Genomic DNA, 24,067 nt, shown 5'->3' with positions numbered 1-24,067 from the left:
TTGTTAAGTTCATTGAATCCTAAAAAATGAAAAAATTTATGCACTTGTTAGTTGTTCATTAGGACTGATAGCCTGGTCTTGTTGTATTTGTTTTGATATGTCTTACGAAAATGGTTGGATCAGTTTAGATGATGTATGATGATTTGAAAATTGTGATAAAACTGGAAAAGGGAAAAGCTGTTTTCAAAAAAAGAGAATATTGATTGTTTTTTTGGAAAATAAGGTAAAGGAATTTTATGGAAATGATATGGTGATGTATAACAGATCCTTTAACATTTGGTTAAGTTAGGATCAGGATTTAAACCTTTATGTGGGTTACATTGATGTAGGCCTGACTTTGTGTTTGAAAGATGGTTTGTTCTCCCCTTGTATCTCAAGTCATGATAATGTCTTAAAAATAAAGAGATCAATGATTTGCATTCATTCAAGGTAGCAGTGTAGGCTGAAGGGTATATTTGACCCTTTTCTTTGTGATATTTTGGACAACAAGTCATGATTCCTTTCCATCTTCTTTCTTTTTTGAAAATGTGTTGTGAGTCCATTAGTCTAAAGTCCAAGTAAAAGATAAAACTGAACCTAATCTGGTTATGTTGGATGAATGTGCCCTCCTTTTGTGTAGCACTAAAATTTAGTCAAGGATATGTGGTACTTGTCTAGTTTTTGGAAGAATGAAGATTAAGAGTAGGCCATGACTAAATTAGGTGCATACCTTTAAAACCAATTTGGACTTTTCTGCAAATGGAATGGAATCAAGTTAAGTAAAATTCCAAACTCTCGAACTTAGAAATGTCCAAACTCGAACTTCCTACTTGCTTAAGTTATGTATGAAGTTGTTGGACTTGTATATTCTACATGGGATCAATTTGACTTGAAAGTCTCTTGGCATTGGTCTTTCTATAAAATAATCCTAGTTTCGGAGAGTCTAAAATGGTTTGAGGAGTGATATAGCACTACATCCATTTCATTTAAAGGACTTTGATTTTTCATCTACTTGGTTTTTGCCATGTTAAGATCCGAGTTTGGTTCATACATTTATTCTCTGCATTCTCTAAGAGGTTCTAGACTTTGGAACATAATTCTAAAAAATGACAAGAATCTTTACTTGAACTATCCATAAAATGTGGAACTTGATAATTCGGCATCGGGAATAAAGGGTGATTAGGATTATCTAGAAGTTGCTTTTTCCTTCCAGGTGCCCTCTGCCATTGTATACTTGATTCAACATTGTGACTTGTGTTATTTGAGTTGTGTAATTAGGTTTAACATAGATATTACATGAGAATATTCTCTCTTCCATGTTTAGGATATAAGTGATGTTTTGGCTTTTATGAATAAATATGATATGTTGTTTATATATGTGTATATTTAATCCATATATAGAATGGGACTTATCTATTTAATCTAAGCCATGTGTGTGTGTGTGTGGTTGTGTATATTGTGTGTTTAGGTATATCATGTGTATGATAGGACTTGTACGGCATCGGGAATAAAGGGGAGTGATGAAATATAAACATAGAACACACATGCCCTACATGAGTTTATGAATAAATATGATATTTGCTTATATATTTGTTTTTTAGAATGGGACCCTCTGCGTTGTGTATATTGTGTGCATATATCATGTGTATGATAGGAACAGTAAAATATAAACTAACCGGGATCTTTTGTTTTTTCCCTCTCGAAGTCACCCTATTGGGCTAAAAACCCAATAGGAAAAATTCTTTCAAGTGTCATTGAGTCCAAAAAAGAAGAAAGGAAAGCTAATATATTGAAGGCCAAGTCATGGGTCAAAATAAAATGAAAGCCCAACCATGGGTGAAAATGGTTGGGGTTTGGTACACCCCATTTCACTTTCTTCATTACATTTTCCTATTTCGTTTCTTTGTATTGTATTCGTTACTTGTAAAACCCACAAACATTATTGGAACCATTATATTGCGAATTAGGCATCTTAGGCGAAATGGTGCATATGCCGTTTAGATTGACTTTAGCACCTAAAACTCTTCTTTTTTTTTTTTTTTAAATTTGAAAATGCGTACTGATTTTGGGGATTAAAATGGAAAACAAAGTACTTTTGATCTTAATAAGTGGCGAGCCAAAGAGGTCTTCTTTTAAATAGAGATAGTATAATGTGTGGTACAAAATTAAGTAGGTGAACACATTGGACGAAAAATTTCTTTTTATTTTTTAAGAAAAAACTGTTAAAACATGTCTCTTTTCTAATCATAAACGCGATGTTTTCAAAGAATATTTTTGGGCCAAAACCCACCCGAGTCTTTTCCTTAAAATCGAATGTTTTCAAAGAATATTTTGGACCAAAACTCATTTCAGTTTGGTCTTTGAAAAATAAGAATTTATATAAAGTCACCATTTGGGCTAGGAAATTCTGTATGGTTTTTTTTACATAAAATATGAGGCTAATAAAAGGAGACTAAGGCCCATAGTGTAAGTGGCAAAATGAGGTACATTTGGGCCAAGGCCCACGCGGGTTGTTTCTTTAAATAATAAGAACATTTCTTTGGGTCAGGACCTATTTAATTTTTCCTAAGCAATGAATCTATGATTAAATAGTTTTTCTAGACCAATGCCCATGTTTTAAAGAAATTCAGTAAAGTATCCTAAGACCCAAAAACGAAATGGATTTTAAAGTCAAAGTCTTATCTTTTGAAACTAAATTTGGGACTTTTATAAAAAAATACAGCAAGTATATTTTGTAAAGGGAACTTATACAAAATTTTAGACCATAAGCATAATTTATTTTCCCTTTAAAAAACCAACTGCGCAAACTATAAAGAGTTCTTTCTTAAAAAGTCAAAACAGTCCAATTTACGCCTAATTATAAAAATTTAGGTAAGGGTATTCTAAAAAATGTATTAAACGGATTAACCCGACCCATGTGTGAGTAAAGCATGAATAGAACTTAGATCAATAAATAAACTTTCTATCTTTTTCTATAGAAAAACTACTATCCTTATATATAAAAGGAACTAATTATACCCAGATATCATAAATCCAAACCTAAATACCCTATTTATAAAGGGGATATATTCAATTCTTTTTTCAAATAATGATGTGCAACCTGACAGTCTTTTGCGGGAAATAAACATTAAGTAAACAGTTCATGCAAATACTCATACATTGGAATTCGAAGGTCAACCGTATATTACGGATCCTTAATACTAGGGTGCCTAACACCTTCTCTAGGGGATCACCAGAACCCTTACCTAGAACTTTGGATTAAGAAGGTTTTTTTACGGTGTATGAATAAACCCTTCAAAATTGATTTTCCTAATTTCCTAAAAATTAGGTGGCGACTCTTTTAAAACAAAGTCTGAAAGAGCACCAACGATTTCGAAGTAGCTTTTCCGAGCGCTAACCCCGCCAGCAAAAATGCGAACCGTTACACTTGAGGCGTGGAAACACTCCGATTTTATGTGCAAAAACTATATTCTCAACGACTTAAAGGATGGCTTGTATAATGTCTTCAGTGTGCGTAAAACTTCTAAAGATTTGTGGAATGCTCTCGAGAATAAACACAAAAATAGAGGACGCTGGATTAAAGAAATCCGTGGTACGTAAAATTCTTGGACTTCAAAATGGTGGACAGCAAGCCCGTTAGTCACAAGTTCAAGAATTACAAATCATAATCCATGATCTTCTTGCGGAAGGTATGGTCATAAATGATTCGCTTCAAGTAGCAGCAGTTATCGAAAAGTTTCCTCCGTTGTGGAGAGACTTTAAAAATTACTTGAAACACAAACGAAAATAGATGACCCTTTATGATCTGATTGTGCGCCTAAGGATAGAAGAAGACAACAAGGCTGCAGAAAAAAAGTCACGAGCAAGTTCAACAATTCTTTGGGGCAAATATTGTTGAAGAGGCACCAAAGAATGACAAAAAGAGAAAGAGGTCGTCTGGACCAAAGAATTTTTCGCCTAAGAAGAAATTTAAAGGCAGTTGCCACAATTGCGGAAAAGTTGGACACAAGGCTGCGGAATGCGGAGCTCTGAAGAAAGAAAACAAAAGGCATCAAGGGAAAATATAATTGAAACGAACGAGGAAGTGGAGAACTTATGTGTCATGCTCTCTGAACGTAATTTGGTAAGAAACTCCAAAGAATGGTGGATTGATTCTGGAGCTACTCGTCATGTATGTGCCAACAAAGGATTGTTTGCATCTTATGCTCCTGCAGGTCCAGACGAGACAATATTTATGGGAAACTCCTCAATTGCTAAAGTAGAAGGAGTTGGAAAGATCTGCTTGAAGATGACTTCAGGAAAAGTGGTGACGCTCAACAATGTTCTACATGTTCTTGATATTCGCAAGAATTTAGTTTCTGTAGCACTTCTCGTTAAAAATGGGTTAGGTGCGTTTTTATTTCTGAAAAAATTGTAATTAGCAAAAATGATATGTACGTAGGAAAAGGTTACCTAAATGAGGGCCTTTTCAAGCTTAATGTAATAGCGATTGAAATGAATAAATTTGTTGCTTCTTCTTACTTGCTTGAGTCAAACTCTTTATGGCATTCACGTTTGGGTCAAGTCAACTATAAAACATTGCGGAAAACGATTAATTTAGAAATATTGCCTAAGTTTGAATGTAATAAAACCAAGTGTCAAATATGTGTGGAATCAAAGTATGTTAAACATCCTTATAAATCAATTGAAAGGAATTCAAATCTTTTAGACTTAATTCACACCGATATTTGCGACATGAAGTCAATACCATCTCGCGGTGGGAAAAAGTATTTCATAACTTTTATTGACGACAGCACAAGGTATTGCTATATTTATTTACTTAATAGTAAAGATGAAGCAATTAATGCATTCAAGCAATACAAAAATGAAGTTGAGACACAACTAAATAAAAAGATTAAAATGATCAGAAGTGATAGGGGTGGCGAATATGAATTCCCGTTCGAAGAAATTTGTTTGGAATATGACATTATTCATCAAACAACTGCTCCTTACTCGCTTCAATCTAATGGGATTGCAGAAAGGAAAAATAAAACCTTAAAGGAAATGATGAATGTCTTATTGATAAGTTCTGGTTTACCCCAAAACTTGTGGGAGGAAGCTATTCTTACTGCTAATAGAATACTTAATCGAGTTCCCCATAGAAAAACACAATCCATCCCATATGAAAAGTGCAAAGGAAGAAATCCTAACATGAAATATTTCAAAGTATGGGGTGTTTGGCGAAAGTACAAGTTCCTAAACCTAAGAGGATAAAAATAGGAACGAAAATTGTTGATTGTGTTTTTATTGGATATGCAACGAAAAGTAAAGCATATCGATTTCTGGTTCATAAATCAGAAAATCCTGAGATTCATGTAAATACGATAATTGAATCAGATAATGCTGAATTTTTTGAAAATATATATCCGTATAAAAATGAATGTGAGACGTCTAGCATAAGATCTAAACAACCTCGGGAAGAAGCAAATGACAATATTCATAATGAGGAAAATCCAAGATGTAGCAAATGTCAAAGGACGTCTACATCCTTTGGACCAGATTTTCTAACATTTTTGTTGGAAAATGAACCTCAGACTTTTAAAGAAGTTATGTCTTCCTCAGAAGCACATTATTGGAAAGAGGCAATCAATAGTGAAATAGAATCCATATTAAAAAATCATAAGGACACACAAGCAACTTGTGGGCTCGGAATATTTTCTACATCTTCTACATTTCTGTTCGAGTATTTTCTTTCTAATTTCAATTAATAAACAGGAATTTGTTTATTAATTACTGTTTCAGATTACAGTTAATAACAATAACTATTTAGTAAATGACCCTCTTTTTAATTTTCTTGCAACTTATGGACCTTTTAGATCACGGCCTAACGATTTTTTTTAAGCAAACTGAAAATCTTATGAGAAACGCTAGATCATGTTCTTAAGTTTGCAATCATTACAAGCTTTAGATGAAAGTCTAATGTTTTATCTATAAGGTTGAGAAATGCACGAGTAAATTTTAGACCCGAGTTTAATGATGTCTGACAAGGCAATTTCCTAAAGGCTATATTTGACTGTCTTGACTTTGTTTCACCTATTTTTTTCGTTGGTCCAATTAGATTACATCAGTAATTAACTTAGCATAATAATATGATATGTTGGAGGCTTTCAAAATCTGATAACCAAGAATATTCAAGGAAAAGCATTGTCCCTTCTTTGAATAAGGATATGGGTGGACCAAATTCAGGCCCATAAGAGTGGACCGCGTTACCTGATTTCTTCTTTCTGAAGCAGTCTCATCCACCGGCGGCCTTTTTTGCCAAATCCCAAATGTAGTTACAGATAATATACCTTCTCTGACCGAGCAACTAACCACGTAGTTCTAAGTAGGCGTTTGGCCATGAAAATCAAATATTTTTCACTTTATTTGGAATTTTTGAGTTGGAGTTGTGTTTGGTCATAGTTTTTGTAAAGAATATTTGGTTGTTTGAATGTATTGAAAGTGAATAAGGTGAAAAAATGTGAAAACAAGGTTTTAGTTGGTTTTCTAATTCCAAATACAACTTGAAGTTGTATTTGGAATTTTCATGGCCAAATGCTGATTTCCAAATAAAGTGAAATAATTTTCCGGAAAAAAGTGAAAAATTCTCATGGCCTAATGGTTGCAATTTCATTAGAAGTTTAAGGTTTTATGTGTTGGCGGGTAAAAGATATTAAGTGAATTAATATATTATTGAATTTAATGAGTTAGACTATATTGAAGTGAAAAGAAAAAGTTTTCAAATTTTATTAGTACTTGCTTTACTCAATCAGGTCACTTATAAATAATAATAAATAGTTTTTTCTAATAAATATTAGTTGCTAACCTGGTAAAATGACAACTAATTTGCTTATTATAGCGTTAGTGTAGAAAATTTATGTGAAATAACTGCATATAACTTAATTATTTTTATTAAATGTCCATCCCTCTTTTATCTTTCCCGTTCCTACTGCTGATAGTCCTCCCCCACCCTAAGAGAAAGTACAAAATAAACATGTAAATACTATGATAGGGCATCTTTGAGCTGAGGGTCTTTCGGAAACAATCTCCCTACCTTCCAAGATGGGGTAAGGTCACAGACACTTAACTGCATGAGCATTCCCACATGTTTGTGGGATTAATTTGGGTATGTTGTTGTACTATGATAGGGCATCCTTTCTCCACCATTCGTCATAAAGCGTGATCTATTTTTAAGAAAATAAATTCTTGTATTTAGATCCCTACTGAAGTACAATTTTTAAGCTCGTAATATTCTAGTGGTTATAGTAAAAAAATGAAGTTATAGTTCTTACAAAAGTAGATCAATTTTGTAACCAACTACAAATAGAAAATGTTATTTAAGCTATATAATCATTTTTATAGAAGATCATAAAAGCAGGAGATTCGTAAATAAATCATGAAAAATATTTGTAAAATCATTTTTTCCTATTCAAAATGATAACTGATTATAAGAGATCATTTTCTCTTAAAAAAGTCGAGCTCATTTTTTTAACATCACCATTGAATGTGAGATTCATATGGCACACGGCTTTTCTGTGGTTCAAACAACATGTAGATTAAGATCGAACTTACCTCTCAAGTGATGCATCCCCAGCAAAGGACCCAAATTGTTGTCACTTCAATGTCCATCTCCATACTCTAACTAGGCTAATAATCCAAGTTTGTTTTAGATAACGAAAGCACTAATGATCTTTATGGGGACTCCCAGATTAATGTTGGAGATAAGAAATTGAGTTACAACTTTTTGCATCCTCCTGTGATTACTTTTTACATAACATCAGTTTTTCCACCACTATTTCCCTTTTAACTTTATAAAACATGCCCCACTTTATATTATAAAGACTTTAGACTGAAGGATAACACGCCCCATGTATCCCACATTCTAAAAAGAGGATGTAGCAGAGAGAAAAGCTGAAATAGACATACAACAAGTACTTGACTTTAAAAGATAAGAACTTTTTCATGGGGGAAAAAAGTTGCCAATATCAATAACGCAAATAGAACTTAGCATATTGGGTGAAGCTGGGAATTCTGTCAAAGAGTGTTCAAGATTTAGCATATATTTACAGGACGTAAACTTTGAACGATATACACAGTATGATTTTCTGTAAAGTAATTTTTGACCTATATATGCAGTATGATTTTCTTTATACACAATATAATTTTCCAACTGACGGTCTATGTGGCTTCGCCACTGATTAGCATTCCCTTACTGTGTCAAAAAAACATCTTGTTATCTTTGAACAATCCTCCAGTTACAAACACATTCAGGATCTATAGAAAGTAATGATTCAATACATTAGCCAAAACAACTATACAATCAGCTGATTCTGCAAATGCGCAGGTTCTTCAGCAGCCTAAATTACTTTTCAAGCACGAAAACATAAAGGCAAAAGAAAAAACGAAGGCATCTTTCAATCATGTATTGAATTATTTAGCATAAAGGGGAGAAGCAGATGGTCTCGGATAAGCAACCGAACCATTTCTACCACCAGCAACATCACCAGCACTCCGTCTACGTGGTCTATTAGGCCGGTTGTTACCGTGGCTACGAGTATTTCCTGCATCTTTAGATTGCTGATAAAGATGCTCGAGTTCTTTAACAATGTCACTCATGCTTGATCTAAACCGAGGATCTTTTGATAGGCATCGCGAGGCAAGGTTAGCTACTTTACTTGCCACGTCCATTGAGTACTGGCCTTCAAGACGGGTATCCAAAACGCGGAAGACTTTACGTTTGTTGCCCAAGTAAGGTTTTGCCCACTCGACCAGGTTGTGTTCTCCGGATGGTCTATTCTTGTCGATCGCCCTACGACCTGACAGCATCTCGAGGAGGACAACTCCAAAACTATACACATCACTCTTGCTAGTTAAATGACCTGTATTAAAGCAGATGAATCAAAGGGAGATTAGTAAATAGATAATTCAGGGTCCTGAGTGATTTATGATTTCGGTTGAATGCAACATGGAAAGTCAATCAACGATTGCTGATCTCATTCTAATATCAAGAAATCATTGTTCGTTCAGCACCTGGAAAGAGCACTGACGAATTGTGGACTAGGAAATGGAGCGTAGTGCAAATGCATCATATGTGAATGAGGTTCTTGTGAATAAGAATGTGAATTAAAAAGCAAAAGAGAAAACTGTGATAAATGGATCTTGGATAAGAGGAGATGTAAAAGAGAAAACTGTGTTAAATGGATCTTGGATAAGAGAGATGTCCCATCATAGATGCAAAGATGCCCTGGTCAGTATCTGACATCCTAAACTTCAATACTCTATGGAAGTCGCATGGGAACAAGAGAGGAAACTAGCAGACGAGTCGGAGGGGAAAGAAGGGATAATTATCTTTTGGACCATCCAAAAACATAATAAATGGCAAATGTATATGTCTTGTATATTAAGTATAAATATGCATATAATATATACGTTGCATACATACAATACACATAATCAGTGTATATGAATTGCATATTTTGGCTGGCACTCATAATTGATTTGGGCCAACGGACCATAAATGAAAAGAGCACGAAAAGAAACCGTACCAGTGGCCATGTATTCTGGAGCTGCATATCCGTAGGTCCCCATAACCCTTGTAGAGACATGGCTTTTGTCACCCGTTGGCCCATCCTTGGCTAATCCAAAGTCCGAGAGTTTGGCAGTGTAGTTCTACAATGTTATAAGAAAAACAGCAACAAATAAGAACAGGTTCGCCGGCTCGTAATAAGAAAGCAATTGCACAAAAAGATCTAATTTTACAGTGGACGTACTGAATCAAGCAAAATATTCGAGGTTTTGAAGTCTCTATATATCACTTTTGTCTCCGCACTGTGGAGAAAAGCAAGGCCCTTTGCAGCTCCTAGAGCAACCTTCAATCGCAGTCTCCAAGATAGAGGTTGGAAATAAGAACCTCCTGTTACAGAACAAACGTACACTTTTTACTCCAAAGGCGTCAATTATTCATAATTTAGAGTTGAAATTACGAATGGATGGGGACAAAGAACTCACTCCTAAACAAGTGGTTTTCCAAGCTTCCCCGAGGCATGAATTCATAAACCAAAAGCCGGTGTTCATCCTCCAAGCAATAGCCAATCAACTTTACAAGATGAGGATGAGAAAATTGTCCCAAATAGTTTACTTCTGCCTAAAACCATAGAAGCACAATACAAATGAGAACGCGAACAACCTTTACAACCTCGAGACACTCAAAATTAGAAAATATTAGCACTTGAACAAGCGCTGCAATAAGTAACTACGGTTCATGGGATAACCGGCACACTTAAGTTTAAGGGCTTTGTTCAACGAAAACGTTACGGGGGCTAGCCAAAATATACAAACCATATACACTGATTAAGTATATTATATGTATATCATACGCATATTTATGTATATTATATGCATATTTATACTTAATATGCAAAACATATACATTTATTGGCTATTATGTTTTAGAGCGGTCCAAAAATGTAACTATCCCTAAGTTTATACCGAGTCGTACATCTCAAATAGAACATAAGAAACTCACCAGCCATTCCCTGTGACCTTGAAAACCTTCTTGATTTAGCCTTTTCACAGCAATGATCACACCTGTACCAGGCTTGGTAGCTGCGAACGTGTTCTCATCGATCCACCCTTTGAAAACCGAGCCAAAACCACCTTCTCCTAGCACACTATCGGGACGAAAGTTCCTAGTGGCAGTTTTAAGATCAGAAAAACTAAAGCTCTTCAAATTGGGAGACTGCAATATCTCTCCTTCACTTCGGGTAGGCGGTGGTACCCTCGAGCTTGGATTGCTATCACATCCATCTATGCTAACAGATCTTGAATTTAGCCCTGTAACAATTGTTTTAATATATTAGATAACTTGCTTTGGATGCCACTATCCATTAGAAATTAGCAACAAGTAATCTCATTAGACCACAAAAAGCTTCTTAAACCAGAGATAGCAACAGCTATGTTGATCAGGATAACTCTCATTACTAAATTTACATGTAAAAATTCTCTAAAATTGCAACAAATAGTAAGTTTGAACCTATAATTTTATCAGTACAACAGGTTAAATAATTATCTTCATTAGACCCCAAAAAAGCTACTTAAACCAAAGATAGCAACTCTTGTTACCAAATACTGGGTGCTAAAGATACAAGCTAAATAATAGCAAAAAACTCCAACTAGCCACTTTGCTAAAAGCCAAACTTCTATGACTGTTATGATGAATTAATTGTATTTTAGCTACATAAACAAAGACATGATCATCCTTATATGAATGAAAATTGAAACAAAAAAAAAAAAAACAAACAAAAGTATTTTGCAGAACCCCACCTACAAAAGATTTAAATTTGCAAATTATGCAAGTATACAAAAACAGTTAAGCTAAACAAGAAACCTTTAAAATATCAACAATACCTGTATGAAATGGGCTTTCAGCTTTAATTCTAGCACTCAAACATATCCCCATTAGAAAAACAAAATCACCCTTTAGCTTCTTCACCAAATCTCTCTTTGCTTCTGTAGATCACACAACACAAACCACTTAAAAAAAATATATATAGCAGATGCAAGTTGCTCAAAGCTAAATATATACTTTTCAAGAACCAAGATTTTTATTATCAAATGACTCTTTACAAACAAAATCAAGATTATATTATCAAAAATGAATCAAAATCAAGAAATGAAAAACCCCCATCTTTTCAAGGAAAGAGCTAAATTTGTTCAAACCTGAAATATGAAGATAATAGTGAAATGGTCTTTCTATTTCTTCTCAAAGACCAAAAAAAACAAAAACACCAAATGACTTGTTTTTCAAGAACCAAGATTACTAAATTATATAAACATAAACAAATATAAAAAATAAAGTAAGAAATGAAACTTTTCAAGAAATAAAGCACCCCACCTCTTCTTCTTTTTTTTTTTTTTTTTTTTTTTTTTCAAGAAAAAACAGCAGGGTTGTTAAGATAAGAGCTAAATTTGCACAAAGCTGAAATATATGAAAATAACAGTGAAATGGTCTTTTTATTTCTTCTCAAAGACCAACCAAAAAAAAAAAAAAAAAACAGCTCCCACCAAATGACTCTTGTTTTTTTCAAGAACCAAGATTACTAATCAAAATTTAAAGTAAGAAAAAGACAGTTTTTTTCAATAAAAGAAGCACCCCACCTTTTTTTTTTTCAAGAAAAGTCAGCAGAGTTGGAAGGATAAGAAAGATGATGGCTGCTTATTTGCAGAGGTTTCTTTGAAGTAGAGGGAAAAGAGCAAAAAAAAAAAAACAGAGAGCTAAATTTTGACTTATCTTTATTTTGCACTATGTTTATAATCAATATTATAGGATGGTGACTTAGAAAGAGGGAGAAGAGGAAGGTAGGTAGAAGGGGATATTAATGGCGGGATGGTCCTACATTTCATATCTTTAAACTGTCTCTCTCTTTGGACTGCTGGTCTTTAATTCACACACACACACACACACACACACACACACACACAGTACACCTATAAGGGGTTGCTTTGAATTTGTGGCTTGGATATTGGTGCATTTGTACTATACATGGGCGATGTTCGTAAAGAGTTGGGAAAACTACAAATATTTATGTTGTATTTACAAAATGTAATTACTGTACTCATGAATATAACTAGATACAGCATGTTTTGATACAACTTTTTCGTCGCGATTTCAGCTGATACCCCGTTGAAACAGTTGTTATGATACCCGCCCGCTGCAACTCTTTCGCTAATACATCTGATACCAACCTGATACATCAACTGTAGCTATATTTCGTAAATACGCAAATTATAGCTGTATTTCGTAATTGCACTAAACTATATTTATGGAAATTTTCTCAAATAGAAGACCTTAACATGATCTGAATCCGAAATATATGATTAAGAATTTAAAAAAAAAAAAGTATTTATCATTCTATCACAACCTTTATCGGTGCGCATTTTAAAACCTTTGTACTCCCATCCTGATCAAATTGGGGATTAGTTAAATCAATTTTCATGAGAAAAAAATAAAAATAATCTCTTTCATTTGGGGTTGGTGTAAAGTAATATTTTGAATATAATTTTAATTCTTTAAGTTCGTAAAAGTAAGTACTTTAATTTTTATTAATATTTAATAAATTCTAATAGTTAGATTTAATATTTTACGATATAAAAAATTAGTGAGAATTTATATTTGAAACTCACAGTTCAAGGGGCAGTTTTTGTAGTTCATGCAACTTCTGGTGTTTAATGCAATTTTTGCTATTTTTGTACTTTTTAGTGTATGATTTGATTTTGGAGTTGCAATTTTGAGATACAAGATTTTCCCGATGGATTCTGGTTTAATCTTTTTATTTATAGTTCTCATTAAACTTAGCAATAAGAATTGGTTAAATATTTTATGGAGATTAAAAATGCTCACTTTTGTCAAATTTAAAGCAAGTTAAGTCTATCTTGTCTCCTTTTAATAATAAGCTTGACTCATACATATGTATTCAGAGATCGATATAGACAAAAAAAATTCACACATAATTTAGAGAGCTTGCTCAAGGTTTGACTTCATAACACTCATTTTCTTTGTGCTCTCATAACTTTCAAATGATCGGTGCATTCGTTAAGCTCCTCTTGCCTCCCGATGTTTTTTTTTTTCATGCTACATTTTCGTCAATAATTAGAGAATTAGAGGACAAATTTTCTCTTAAATATAGTAAGTTCCGAAGGGTTTTAGGATATGATAAGGACTAAAATTAAAATTCGTCACTAATTTAAAAAACTAACATGACAACTTTTTGCAAAGTTGTAAAGTTACACATGATAAAAGGAAACAAAATTGAAATGAAGGCGACTTTTTATTTTTTATTTTTTGGAGATTTTTTATTTTTTTTTTTTTGTAATTTTTCAAAAAAAAAATTCTCTTAGTGAATTTATTTGACGGCCACGAAAAACTGTGATGAGATGGATAGAATTTTTTTTGATAAGTTGTAAAGTTACACATGATAAAAGGAAACAAAATTCAATTGAGATCAGAATTAGTTGAGCCACAGAACCCACCACAGACGATGGAGTAGTTGGATGGATGAGATTCGCTCATAATTAATAAGCTCCCGCTTGGCCGTAGATATTGGGAACATATTTTGAAGCTTTGTTTTCAAATCTTTGTTTGGCCATAAAATTTTGATAAATTTTGAAAACAAATCTTCAATTCCCAAATTCTGGTTCAAGCCTGTTTCAGGGCCAAGATATATGTTTCGGCCTTTTCTAAACTTTTAAAAACTATCCCAAACTTTTGTATTTTACAAAAAAAAAAAAAAATCTATTTTCTACCTACCATGTTCCTCCATTAAAGTCGTATCTACTATGTTTCAACAATTAAAGCAATCTCTTCTATAAAGTGAAGATTGTTCGTACAATGTGAGAAAATTATATAAAAGAATAGCTAGTTATTACCGTTTTTTTTTCTTGCACGGATGGATCCTGTATTGTAATTTGAATTGTAATAGGTAGTAAGTGTGTTATTAGCAATTATTGTTAAAATACAATGTTCTGCATAATTTGGGATTAATATGTATGTATGGTTGGGTATTCTTGATAGTTTTAGCACTTATGAGCATAAGTAATGTTTCATGTTTTTTTTTTAAAAAAAGTGAAATATGTTTTGAAAAACTATGGCCAAACACATTTTTAAAACTTGAAAACTTCACTCAAATCAAGTTTTTCAAATTTTTTTTTTGGGGAATTTATGGCCAAACGCTAGCTAAGAGTATCCAATTCGAACTTTTGAAAAGGAGATTTTTTTTTTTGTAATTTATAAAAATATTCTCTTAGTGAATTTATTTGTCGGCAAAAAATAATTTTGATGAGATAGATAGAATTTGTTTTGCAAAGTTGTAAAGTTACACATGATAAAAGGATACAAACTTCAATGGAGATTAGAATTGGTTGAGTCACATAAACCACCAATCCACAGAAGCCACCACAGGCGATGGTTTAGTTGGATGAATGAGTTTCGCTCATGCTTAATCAAAGTATTCAATTTGAACTTTTGAAATGGATATCTTTTTTTTTTTGTTTTTTGGTAATGTTTTCTAGAATTCTCTTAGTGAATTTACTTGACAGCCACCAAAAATTGCCATGGATGGATAGAACTTTTTGTTAAGTTGTAAAGTTACACATGATAAAAGGAAACAAAATTCAATGGAAATTAGAATTGGTTGAGCCACAGAACCCACTGATCCACATAAGTCACCACAGACGATGGTGTAGCTGGATGGATGAGATTCGCTCATGCTTAATCAGAGTATTCAATTCGAACTTTTGAAATGGAGATTTTTTTTAAAAAAAAAAATCTAAAAATCTAAAATTCTCTTAGTGATTTTACTTGACGGCCACAAAAAATTGTGATGAGATAGAATTTTTTTTTTGCTAAGTTATAAAGTTATACATGATAAAAGGAAACAAAATTTAGTGAAAATCAGAATTGGTTGAGCCATAGAAACCATTGATCCACAAAAATCACCACAGACAATGGTATACTTGGATTGATGAGATTCGCTCAAGCATAATTAGAGTATTTAATTTGAAATTTTGAAATGGAGACTTTTTTGTTTTTAAAATTCTCGTATTGAAAAAAATCCTAATAGAAACTATTTCCCTTGGAATACGTATTTTTTCGTGGCACGAAATTATATTAATTTGGCACCAAAATAAATATTGAATATTAAATGAAAAAACGTAAACAAAAAGAAGTTACGTGACGTAAATTAAAATTAATCAAGTCCGTAAGTTGCTTATACCAAATGATTTTTCTTTTGAAAAAATAAAGAAATTGTTGGTCCTCCTCATAAATATGAACACAAGAAAAATAGTCAAAGTCTTAATAGATGTTCACGGCAAAACACATGGACAAGTCTCACTTTTTATAGATGCCATCGATTCATCACTTTTGTTTTGGTCGGTTCACCTTATGCTAACACCCGTACAAGGTACCAAAATAACAAGTACGTACTATTCATCATCAATTAAAGCAATATCACTTTTCATTAAATCCACCGACTAATGGATAGGAATACAACCCAAATAGTTACTCCTTTCCACTCTATTTATATGGCATTATTTGATTAGGTACAAAATTTAACATTATTTGATTAGGTACAAAAGTTAAGAAATACAGAATTTTTTTTAAAAAATTTGCTATCTAAATCAAATTTTAGACATTTGTGTAAAATTATTTTATTAAAGGTAAAAGATAAATTTTATTAAATTAAGTTATTTCTAATTATAAAAAATTAATACTTAGAGCTCGTTTGGCTTAGCTATAAGTTTTGAAAACGAACATTTTATAAGTCGCTTTCGCTTTTTTGAGTGTTTGGGTATGCAGGTTTACTTTATAAGCCATTTTATGCTTAAAATAAGCCCAAAAAATAAGTTAATTGTTTGGTTTAAATTTTAAAAAAAAGCAATTTTTTATGTTCGAAAAAAAATTTTTATAAAAAAAAAATAAAAAAGGGTATTTCAACTTATTTTTTTTAAAGCTGCTTATTTTAAGCCCATCCAAACAGACTCTTATTTTGATATAGATTAAAAAGGAACAGGTGCCACATACATTGAGGTGGAGGGAGCATTTGAAAGAAAGAAAATGAAAATGAATGCGTAGCAACTTAGCAAAGAGTTTTAAGTCAAAAGGAAGCAATAATTTCCAGTTTTCTTGGATTGTAATCATACATGGAAACCAACTAATTTACCTGCGATTCACACCCAACCAACATTTTCTGATTTTCACACATCTGGCTACTTATGCTGTCCAATAAATAACTTTCGAAAAAGGGCTAAAATTACCCCTGAACTTTGGGAAATAGTTCATCCATACCCTTCGTTATACTATAGGGGCAATTATACCCTTACCGTTATATTATAAGGCTAATTATACCCTTACCGTTATACTATAAGTTAATTATACAATATATATCTTACTATAAACGATATACCCTTATGTTAAATGGTCGCCACACGTGCTTATCATCCTAGATCACCTATTTTCACCCCCAAATAATTTTTTATCCACCAACTTAACCCGATCCGATCCGGATATAATTTTTTCACCCAACCCATTTTCTTTTCTCCTTCTTACTCTCTTCTTCTTCCTCCATGTCCACCATCTCTGATCCCTCACCCCAGCTCCTTCTTACACACCAACGTGGACTGCCACCATGGAATAAAACATACCTCATCCCTTGATTATAACCATTATCGTCTTCTCCATTTTTAAAGAACCCTCGAGTCCTTCAATTTCATCCCCACAGCTCCCGTCCTTCTCTTTGTCCAAGAGATTCTTTTAATCAAAATTTTATCTCCAAATTCTTTTGCTTCCATTAACTAGTCGTAGGTTCGTTGCACCTGATGCCTTGCAGAACTTGCAAAACATATCATCAAATTGAAGCATTTTTTCTTTTTCGAGAATAAAATCCAAGCTTTCCAAATTCTGATTCCATTTAGAGGGTAAAAAAAGACTAACATACAGCAATGAACAAATTTGACAAAGCATGAATTATCCATGTATACATGCATTTTCCATTTTCAATTTCACAATAGAAAATATCCTCAAATTATTTTTCCACTCAAAGCATCTTTCACGCAGATTTACATTTTAATATAAAATCAATATCTGAATCTCTCTCTTATCAATGAGTTTGGGAAAATGAGTTTAGTACGACATAAGGGGGAAACAGTTTTTTTTTGAAAAATAAATATTTTTTTAACTTAGCTTTTTTTTTGATGAGTTTAGTACGAAGGGAAACAATTTTTTTTTTAAAAAATAAATATTTTTTTATGTTCGGTAAGTAGAGAATATTATCTCAAAAATATTTATACTTTATATAATTTATGCAAATACTATGGGGGGTGGGGTTATGGCGGAGGCGACGTGGATGGAGTGTTGAGGGTGGAGGGAAAACGATCAACACTAATGTTATTTAATTTATGAAATTTGTTTTCCTTACTCCTATAAGAGAAATCATTTTTAAATTTTTTTAAGGAATTTGTTTTCCTACATAAAGTATTTTTGATCAACAAAACATAGAAAAATAATTTTTTTTCTTTTCTTGGAATGTTCTCCTCTACACCAAACACACCTTGAGTGTAAAACTATTAACACCACTTAGAAGCAAATTGCAGGTAATTTTATTTTAATCAGTAGTAATTAGTAACCTAATATAAGTTGTAAGCAACTTGATATAACAAATCAAATTACATTAATAGTATAAAATTTCATTACAGTGCAAAGTATATGTATAATTTTAAATTCTTAACTTTTTAAATATTATTATTACAGCTAGCCTTACAATCTTCTAGTCATTTCTCTCACCCACTCTTATGTTTGATCAACCATTCATGTGTGTGACCTACTTTGTAGTAATGTAACAAGAAAATTTAAGAGGGGTTGACATTCACAAAAATCAACTTCTTTCCTTAAAGCTTTGTTGGATCACAGGATTCGAGAAACACCTATGAAGTTAATTTCAGGTCTTATTACTCAACTTTATCATAATACTCTATTTGTCTCAATATATGTGACATTTTTCTATTTTTGAGAATTAATTTGACTAAATTTTGAAGCTAAATTTGATTAGATTAATTCAATATTTTAAGCTTAAAATTTATATATTTGAAACTAGATAAAAAGTACTATAAGTTGTAATTTTTTTTTATATCAATTTGATGAAAAAATCTAAAAATATTAATTTTCTTCATGTAGTTTAAATCTCGAGACGTAAAAAGTATCACATAAATTGAGATAGAGAAAATAACAAATTATAGTAAGAATAGGGCGACGAGGTATCTCCTTAAAAACAAAAAACAAGTTGCACTATTCTACTTTTCGTTTGACGAACTCATCATTATCTCATTCAATCGTTACTGAAAAATATTAAAGAAATTAATGAGTTGGAATACATTATTTCCATTAATATACTTCGTATAAATATACACATGCTTCAGTCTAGAATCAATCATTAAGTAAATATGCGTGAATTTTCATTCATATAAATTGAACAAATTAAGGCCCCATTTGGCCATAAAAATTATTCACTTTATTCCGAATTTTTTTTCTTCACTTTTTTCCGGAATCAGCGTTTGACCATGAAAATTCGGAATACAACCAAAAACTCAAAAAGCTTATTTTTTAAAAAAAAAAAAAAATCACTTTTTTACAACTACATTTCACTAAAAACTACGATTTCAAAAACTATGGCCAAACACAACTCCAACTCCAACTCCAAAATTCCAAAAAAAAGTAAATTTTTTTTGGTATCTATGGACAAACGGGCCACAACAGTGCAAGACTGCAAGTACGTGCGTGTAGTCTGTAGACATGTTTTACAAAATTCCATTCTTCTGGACTCAAAGCTTAAAAAAAAAAAAAAAAAAAAAAAATATTAACCTACTTATTGTTTTCTGGTGAAATTAGAGATTTGTATTTTAAGTGTTTAAAGATAAGTAGATCGTTTTCAATCCCGGAAACTCTCCTTTCGGGGTCAGTGTTAGTGATTATAATAGCTATATCGAAATAACTGAGCTTAATAACAAGATAATGTAAGGCAAATAGATATTCCAAGATAAATGATGTGCTCGGATGTATATTGCTCTTGAGATAAAAATAAGAGATATGTTACAAGAGAGGAAGTGAAGCTGCCTTAGCTTACATGATAAGCTATCTAGCTATATGAAAAACTAAGACTAGACTTTTTCACCCAACCATACGGATGATGTGACGTGAGGTTACTCCCAACATTAGCATAATCAATAGCTCTCTGATCTGGAACAGCGGATGTGACTGGAGTTGGTGGGAGTGATTTACAACTGTGAGGATTCCTCGGATCTCCCCGAGCACCCGATCTCACATGTGACCCTGGGCCGATTTTCCACCCAATAAACTTATTGGATTACTGACATGAGTATATTTGTGAAAAGCTACCAAATTTAACAATTGTTATATTCTTGAACTCATATAAATTTCAGAGATACAGTTCAAATAAAAAATTGGATGCACAAAATTTAACTCATGAAGCCGTTTCTGTATCAAATATTTAGAATCTTCAAAATAAAAAAAGAGACATTGGATTAAAAAAAAAATTGAAAATAACATAATCGGTTGCTTAAAGAGTGGAGTAGTACACAGAGCCTCTTTGTTCCTAAAAAAATCCTTCAATAAAATAATAAGGCTAACCAAGTAAGTAAATACGTTTGGGTCCAGATTTCGTAAGCGTTAGGATATGATAATTTTTGAATTAAAATTCAAGTGATGATAAGAAATAATCATAAATAATAAAATAAAATAAAATATCATAATCATAATGGGTTTTGAAATTTCGTTGAGCAAAAGTACGTACGAAAGATCGAGGGGGCAATAGTCAAAGGGTTGGCAATATTTGTCAGCTTTTTGAACGAGATTGACGCCCACCATATCTCTTTAATATTATAATATAAATATTACTCCATAATTGATAATACACCATCCGTCCAAATTTAAGTGTTTTAATTTAATGAGACATCAAAATTTTAAAATAAAAAAATATTTTTGTATTGGGCTAAATTCATAAAATATAGCTGGGCGAATATCATGGTGACATGTGTCAATAAGCACGGTTCGGGTCCACCTCAGCACGCGACGCCCCCAATAAAGTTCTAGTGATATCGAAGGAGATAAAGGGTCCGGTTGCATGCTGTAATAACATGACACCGGTTGAAGAGGCATCAGTCAACTGTTACAAGCAGACTTTCCGCCTTCTAAGGAGCATTAATAGGGTTTATTGCCCTCTTTATTGTACGTCATTATTCTGATATCAATGCACATTATTAGCAGGGGCACGATTCATGGAATGTGTACACCTAGTTCTAGTATAAATAAAAGAAATTCAAGAGATAGACATATATGTTCTTAAGTAATAACTCAAAAATACATCAGGGCTCAGGCTATTCTTAACTTTTTACTTTGCTTATATTTCGTTCATATTGATTCTAAGTATAAATTACATTGCTTTTCTAGTCACTTTGGTCCATGTGTCCTTGATCACGTATACAAATTCAACTAAACCGTTTTTCGGGTAAATAATTTTGTGGTTCTAAAAGAAATTAGATATGAGTCATAACTAAATATTTTTTGAATTTTGTGGTTTTAAACTTATCATATAAGATATTTAAATTGCCAACTTATTTTAGAAAAATGTTTTTTTAGACATATCAAAAAGAAAGTAAAATACTTGAATTGAAACTAAGGAGAACATTAATTAATACTCAATTTCATAATATTTCCTTTTTTTCTCTTGTAGACGAAAGAACACAACAGATTGGATTTCAGCCGCACCAATAAAGAATGATAGCTACTATCCTAAAATATATGCTTACTTGAGTAAAGTATGCTTTGTATGGAGTGACGTACGAAGAGTTTTTTATAGTACTCCCTCCGGTCCATTTTTAGGACATAGATTTTTTTATATAAAAAACTGAAATTGAAAACATTGTTTTTTCACAGATGTTGATCAGTTTTTGAAAAAATTATGAAAAAATAATGCATTTCTAAATACAAGTTCAATTTTCAAAAATTATTTTTCAACGCAATTTCCATTTTTTTTTTTCAAGTTTCAACCAAATTATTTATGTCTAAACGCCAACTTACTTGTCAAGTTTTTCTTTTACTTTATACCCCTTAAAAAACCATTAAGTAAAAGGGTATTTTGTCTAAAGTATTCTTATTTATTTTGAATTTTAATTTAATACTATTCTCTTTTCACCACATTAATTTGTTTTGATCACATTTATTGAGTAAGGTAGCCGAGGGTCTATCGATAAGTGCCTCTCTACCTCTTATGGTAGGGGTAAGACCTACATACACTCTATCATGTCCAGACTCTATTTGTGGGATTACACTGGGTATGTTGTTGTTGTATTTATTGAGTAAGGTAAAAGTAGAAATCAATAATTGAGTATATCTTAATTTTCTAAAATGATATAACTATTTTATATCAATTATTATTTGGTAAGCACGGCAAATAAAATGAACCGACAGGAATAATATTTACATATATTATCACAACTCAATTAAATTTGGATAAGGGTATATGAGTATTAGTGTTTGTTTTTCTACTTTCAAGTTAGTAATTATTTTATATATCGTGTTAATTTAATATTCTTTTTTTTCCGGTGAAGTGACACTCCAGCTTGTGGAAAAGTGTCTTCGCCATCTGAAGTGCCTTTCATTTCATAAAACACATTGGTAGAAAATGCTTTACTTTAAAAATTTGCTCAGAAAATTACTTTTTGATGTTTGATTCAGCTTCGATGAATAGTTTAAGCTTAATGTCGAGATATGTACTTTGGTCATGACCAAAAAAATAAAAAAAAATGTATTTTGGTGGTAGTTATGAATATTAAATACTAGGAATAATGATTAGTAGTAATGCAGTATTAGTTAGTGAAACAAATCAGGAGAAGCAAATTATAAGATAGTTTGAAACTTGCATCAACTAATTAATGACATATTTTTCCCCCTATTTGACGTAAACAATTTTCCTTCGGGAAAACAGTACTTTCAAACTTGAGCTAATCAAAAAGCAGAAAATATTTTTCCTGCTATGCCTTTTATCTTCGTTTTATTAAATAATAAAATGAAAAGGTATACACGTGTGCTTCAAAGACTTTAAGATACAATTAGGACCTTCGAGAAAGGAAACTACTCGTATTTGATGCCTATCAATTTTGAAGATTAATTTAATAAACTTTAGATTGGAAAATATCACATGATGGAGACTACATTGTCTATATCTTCTTTTAGCTTCATAACCTTGTCTTTTAATTTGAAGAAGAAACTTTAGGGAAATTTCTCGTAAACTAACAAAAGGGGTTCACGTGCAGACTTTTTGCATGATGAAAAATTTAACCAAAATTTGGACCTCAAAAAGTTTTTCAAAAGAATATTGCCACCTTAGAATGTTGTACAAAACTAGACCGGACCATTCCGCTGGTCTCATTGCTCATCAACTTTGACGAACTTCAAGTTCCCTCATGGTCAATTCGAGGCTTCAACTTAGGAATATGGATGCCTAATTCAACTCCAAGAATTTAAAATATTAAATGGTTATAGCTTATTATCGATTAAAATCATATAAAGAGACAATATAGCTCATGTACTTAAGATAGCAAAAAGCAAGGTTATGACATCCTCACACGACTAGAGCAGGGACGAAGCTACAACCAAGTAAGGGTGTTCAACCGAACACCCCTCATTGAAAAATTAGACTGTATGTGTAAGTAAAATATTCTCTATTATGGTTATATACTGATAAAGGCACACCCTTGACAAAACTGGGTGTCATAGTTGGACGGTAAGTGCATGTGAATGCTGGAGGTCTCAGTTCAATCCCAGATCATATCAACTTAAAGAAATAAAACAAACAAAAGTTGACACTGACACGTAGGTTGCTAGCCAGATCAACTGCTAGTACACATTTATTCTCTTCCTTATTATTGCTAGACCCTACCAATTATTCTTTAATTTTGAACACATTAACATTTTGTTTTTCTATCTTTTTTTATTTTGTTTACTACATGTTTATAAAACTAATAACGTAAAAAATGTCCATAATATTCTTCTCGGTTCTACTTTTTCAGTAAAAATTAATCAACAAAATGAAAAAAAGTAGAAGCACAATTTCTTTCATTTCACAGAAGCACAATTTCTTTCATTTCACATATTATTTCTTGTTCTTTTTTCATATTGCTTATAGATTTTTTTTTGGTCTATGACTTTTTGTTTTACTGTACTAATTTAAAGAAGTAGTTACTAATTTTCTTTTTATGTTGCATGATTATTCTTTTTTTTTTCTTGTTCATTTCTTATATTAGTTTTGATGTGTGTTATTCTTTATATAATTCAACTAGTAGCTAAAATTATTTTCGTTGACTTTTCTATGCTAGTTTTAATTTAAAAAATGGATGGTTTCATAATTATAAGTTTTCATATGATTTAATCAAACAATAAAGTATATAATCTGATTTTAATTTTTGGGTGGACCTACTCATCGATACTTTTTTTTTGTGCATC

At 32.0% G+C, this 24,067-nt stretch overlaps 1 protein-coding gene across 1 annotated transcript; it reads right to left on the bottom strand.

The window, feature by feature from the left end:
* Positions 1 to 8,272: 8,272 nt before the first annotated feature.
* On the bottom strand, positions 8,273 to 11,467 carry LOC132050414 (probable serine/threonine-protein kinase PBL9). The gene is made up of 6 exons (XM_059441648.1): positions 11,404 to 11,467; positions 10,523 to 10,830; positions 10,006 to 10,141; positions 9,768 to 9,910; positions 9,543 to 9,666; positions 8,273 to 8,876 (listed from the first exon to the last, which is right to left on the bottom strand). The coding sequence occupies exons 1-6, from the start codon at positions 11,453 to 11,455 to the stop codon at positions 8,428 to 8,430; spliced, it is 1,212 nt and encodes a 403-aa protein (XP_059297631.1). The 5' UTR covers positions 11,456 to 11,467; the 3' UTR covers positions 8,273 to 8,427.
* Between the last annotated feature and the right edge of the window lie 12,600 nt (positions 11,468 to 24,067).

The sequence above is a fragment of the Lycium ferocissimum genome, chromosome 3, assembly GCF_029784015.1.
Source record: "Lycium ferocissimum isolate CSIRO_LF1 chromosome 3, AGI_CSIRO_Lferr_CH_V1, whole genome shotgun sequence".
Classification (NCBI taxonomy): domain Eukaryota; kingdom Viridiplantae; phylum Streptophyta; class Magnoliopsida; order Solanales; family Solanaceae; genus Lycium; species Lycium ferocissimum.
The sequence above is the reverse complement of the archived record's forward strand: the minus strand, read 5'-3'. Positions and strand labels throughout refer to the sequence as shown.